The sequence below is a fragment of the Vanellus vanellus genome (assembly GCF_965231255.1).
Source record: "Vanellus vanellus genome assembly, chromosome: 7".
Taxonomy (NCBI): Eukaryota; Metazoa; Chordata; class Aves; order Charadriiformes; family Charadriidae; genus Vanellus; species Vanellus vanellus.
Genome location: NC_138912.1, coordinates 5,373,421 through 5,377,919, shown reverse-complemented (window position 1 = coordinate 5,377,919; position 4,499 = coordinate 5,373,421). Strand labels below are relative to the sequence as shown.

The 4,499-nt window shown below is 61.3% G+C and overlaps 1 protein-coding gene across 1 annotated transcript; it reads left to right on the top strand.

The window, feature by feature from the left end:
• Positions 1 to 2,215: 2,215 nt before the first annotated feature.
• On the top strand, positions 2,216 to 3,457 carry HMX3 (H6 family homeobox 3; the record flags this gene model as incomplete). The annotated part of the gene is made up of 2 exons (XM_082486699.1): positions 2,216 to 2,531; positions 2,850 to 3,457. The coding sequence occupies 2 exons, from the start codon at positions 2,216 to 2,218 to the stop codon at positions 3,455 to 3,457; spliced, it is 924 nt and encodes a 307-aa protein (XP_082342825.1).
• Positions 3,458 to 4,499: the final 1,042 nt, after the last annotated feature.

Below are 4,499 nucleotides of genomic sequence, written 5' to 3'. Positions count from 1 at the left end.
TTTTCCTTTCCTTTCCTTTCCTTTTATTTTCTTCCTTCCTTTTTTCCTTTATTCCTTCTTTTCATCTTCCCTTCCTTATTGCTTCCATCTTCCCATCTTTTCTCTTCTTTCCTTTCCTTTCCTTTCCTTCCTTCTTTCCTTTCCTTTCCTTTCCTTCCTTTCCTTTCCTTTCTTTCCTTTCCTTTCCTTTCCTTTCCTTTCCTTTCCTTTCCTTCTCCTTTCCTTTCCTTTCCTTTCCTTTCCTTTCCTTCCCTTCCCTTCCCTTCCCTTCCCTTCCCTTCCCTTCCCTTCCCTTCCCTTCCCTTCCCTTCCCTTCCTTCCCTTCCCTTCCCTTCCCTTCCCTTCCCTTCCCTTCCCTTCCCTTCCCTTCCCTTCCCTTCCCTTCCCTTCCTTCCCTTCCCTTCCCTTTCCCTCCCTTCCCTTCCCTTCCCTTCCCTTCCCTTCCCTTCCCTTCCCTTCCCTTCCCTTTCCCTTCCCTTCCCTTCCCTTCCCTTCCCTTCCCTTCCCTTCCCTTCCCTTCCCTTCCCTTCCCTTCCCTTCCCTTCCCTTCCCTTCCCTTCCCTTCCCTTCCCTTCCCTTCCCTTCCCTTCCCTTCCCTTCCCTTCCCTTCCCTTCCCTTCCCTTCCCTTCCCTTCCCTTCCCTTCCCTTCCCTTTCCCTTTCCCTTTCCCTTTCCCTTTCCCTTTCCCTTTCCCTTTCCCTTTCCCTTTCCCTTCTTTCCCTTTCCCTTTCCCCTTCCCTTTCCATTTCCATTTCCCTTTCCCTTTCCCTTTCCCTTTCCCTTTCCCTTTCCCTTCCATTTCCCTTTCCATTTCCCTTTCCCTTTCCCTTCTTTCCCTTTCCCTTTCCCTTTCCCTTCTTTCCCTTTCCCTTTCCCTTCTGTCCCTTTCCCTTTCCATTTCCCTTTCCCTTCCACCCTCCCGCTGCAGCGCGGACGTACCCACGGGCAACACGCGGTATTACCGCCGTACCGGAGGTCACGTCGCGGCCCTCGGGGGCCACAGCCGCTCGAGCCGGGCCCGGCCCCGCCGCCGCCTTTTCGGGGCCCCAGCATGTATCGCGTGGTGCGGAGGGACGCTCCGGTAGCGATGCCGCGGGCGGGAGCCCCGTGCCCGCCTGTCCCGGGACGCGGGGGGGTGGGACGCTCCCGGGACGCTCCGGCGGGGGCGGCGTGGCCCGGCAGGGGGCGCCCTGTGCCCGGCGGCGGGGCCGGGCCCCGGGAGCGGCGGCAGAGCCCCGGAGCCCCCCGCCCCGGCCGGGAGGTGGCCGCTCCCCCCCCCCGCCCCGCCGCCCCTCCGCCGCGGCCTCGACGTGTCCCGCCGCCCCCGCTGCTGGGCGCTCGGTGGGACCGGCGCCGGTAGGCAGAGGGTCTCCCCGGTGGGGGAGGCGGCGCGGCCCGGGACAGAGCCCTCCTGCCGCCCCCCGTAAAGTCGTTTCTGCCCGGGGCTGGCGGGGAGCGGCGGGGCGGGGTGCCGCCGGTTGCGGGGCCCGGTAGCCCGGCTCGGCGCGGCTCGGCCCGCTGCCCCCCGGCGCCGGCGGCTTTTGTTACCGGCGGTGCGGGGCGGGGAGCGGGGAGGGGGGGGGCGGCGCGGCGGGGCGAGGGGAGGTTTTGTGGCAGGAGCGGCGCGGTCCGTGCCATTCGCCTGCCCGCCGCTCCCGTGGTGCTTCAGCCGAGCCGGGATCCCTTCCTCATTTGCTGCCTAATTGGAGTATATAAAGGCAATAACGGGCGGGCGCTCGTAGCCTCCAGCCACAGCAGCACGTCGCAGGGGGGGCCGGGGCCGCGGCGGCTGCGGGCAGGGGCTGCGCGGAGCCTTCTCCTCCCGGCCGCCTGCCTCCCCGCCTAATCCCATTTGCCATTGTGCGTGCCCAATCGCCGTGTGCTCCCCGCGTTTAACTTGGATGACATTTTGATTTCATCATTAGCATCCGGCGCCAGGTTGACGCAGCAGCAGCGGCGGCGGGAGGCGGCGGCGGCGGCGGCGGCAGCGACGACCCCGGCTCTCCGCCTGCCCGCAGCAACCCCCCGGTGCCGCGGGTTGCGCGGCTCCCCTCGGCCCCCCGCCCTGCCACCCCCCCATGCGAGGGGCCCCCGGCCGGCCCCGCCGCCGCGCTCCCACGCCGCCCCGCCGCGCCTCTCCCCCGCCCCGCCGGGAGCCGCCACCTGCGCGACGGGCGCGGGCTGCGGGGCCAGCGGCGGGCAGGAGCACCGGAGGATGCCGGAGACCGGGCAGGAGCCGCCCAGCGCCCCGCCGCCGCCCCCTAAGGAGTCCTTCTACATCAAGAACCTACTCAACGGCGATCCCCCCAAGCCGCCCCCCAAGCAGCCGCGGGCTCTGTTCGCCCCCTCGGGCAAGGCGGCGGTGGACGGCGCCGGCTTCGCCCTCTCGCAGGTGGGCGACCTCGCCTTTCCCCGCTTCGAGATCCCGGCGCCGCGCTTCGCCCTGAGCGCCCACTGCCTGGAGCGCGCCCAGACCTGGTGGTACCCCTATGCCCTGACGCCGGCCGGAGCCCACCTGCCCCGCACGGAAGGTACCGCTCCCCTCCATCCCTCCACCCTTCCATCCCTCCGTCCTTCCATCCCTCCATCCCTCCGTCCCTCCATCCTTCCATCCCTCCGTCCCTCCACCCTTCCATCCCTCCATCCCTCCACCCCTTCCATCCCTCCATCCCTCCACCCTTCCGTCCCTCCATCCCTCCATCCCTCCATCACCGGCGGGGACCGGGGCAGGCTGGCGGCGGGGCGCCCCCGGGAACCGGCCGACTCGTCCCTCTGCCCCCGACGGGGCGCGGGGGCCGGGGCGCTGAAGGTGTCTCTTTGTGTCCCTTATCCCTCCCCTTCCCCTCCAGCCGCCGAGAAATCCCTGCTGAGGGACTCGTCTCCCGCCTCGGGCACCGACCGGGACTCCCCGGAGCCGCTGCTGAAGGCGGAGGGGGAGCAGAAGGAGCTGGACTCCAAGAGCCCCGACGAGATCGTCCTGGAAGAGAGCGACTCGGAGGAGGCGAAGAAAGAGGGAGGCGCGGAGGACTGGAAGAAGCGGGAAGAGAGCCCGGAGAAGAAACCCTGCCGCAAGAAGAAGACGCGCACGGTGTTCAGCCGCAGTCAGGTCTTCCAGCTGGAGTCCACCTTCGACATGAAGCGCTACCTGAGCAGCTCGGAGCGGGCCGGCCTGGCCGCCTCCCTCCACCTGACAGAGACCCAGGTGAAGATTTGGTTCCAAAATCGTCGCAACAAGTGGAAGAGGCAGCTGGCGGCCGAGCTGGAGGCGGCCAACCTCAGCCACGCCGCCGCTCAGCGCATCGTCCGCGTCCCCATCCTCTACCACGAGAACTCGGGCGCGGAAGGGGGCGCGGGGGGCGGCGGAGCCCCCGGCACCCAACCCCTGCTCACCTTCCCTCACCCCGTCTACTATTCCCACCCCGTGGTCACCTCCGTGCCGCTCCTGCGGCCCGTCTGAGCCCGCCCGCCGCTGCGCGGAGGGGCGCGGAGAGGCGCGCAAGTCACCGGCCCGCTTGTAAGTACTCCAGTCACTCGCGGGATTTCACCCGGCGGAGCGGGGAGAGGGTGAGGGGGGAGGGGGGGAAGAGGGGTGCAGGGGTGGGGGGGACCCCCTCGGCGGGTGGTGCTAGGAGGAAAGTCACGAAAATTTAGAAAAAAATAAAATTAAAAAAAAAATAATAATAAAAAAGGGGCGGGATAAGGAAAATGAAAGCGGGAACTTGTAGAGAACCCTGGAGTTGTCACACCTTTTGTAAACGTGGACAAAAACCGCGATGGTCTCTGTGGCTTTAGTTTTATTTTTGTAAAAAAATAAAATAAAAAAAAAGGATAATAATAAATAAATAATAATAATAAAGAAAAAAAAAAAGAGTGATCCCAGGCCACTCCTCGAGATTTGCCAAATGCTAACGGGAAGCTGAATTTCTGTTCCTTTCGGACCTCTCCTTCGGCCTCCAAATTGTTCAGGCTCCTGATCCTGTCGTGACTCAAACTTCATCGACCGCGGCTTTTCGTTTAAGCAGACCTCGGTACCTGTTTGCCTCTTTGTTTTCCCATATTTTGTATCTTTCGGTTTCTGTCATGGGACTTTATAACGAGCAAGAAATACAGCCTCAAAGTGAACGGTTAAACACACCCGCACGCTTTGAGTGACCCTTATTTATTATCGTTTACTTAGATATTTTTAATTCTTGTTTATAATTCTTGTTTTCCTAGTTGTTGGGTTGTTTTGGTTGGTTGTTTTTTGTTTGTTTTTTTTTTTTCTTTGTAAAGTTATTTCGGTATTTTTTGGGAAAAAAATAATATCTGTACCCTTTTGCTTTCTTTTGTAATTATTATTATTATTATTATTGTACTTTTGAACTGTGCAATATTGTACGACGATTCTTAAAGCACTGCTTTTATTTGAATGGTGAGGAAAGGGTTTTTAGCACTGTATAATTACGTTCGTTCATGTTGTACAAAATAAAATTATAAAAAAAAAAAAAAAGAACTAAAAG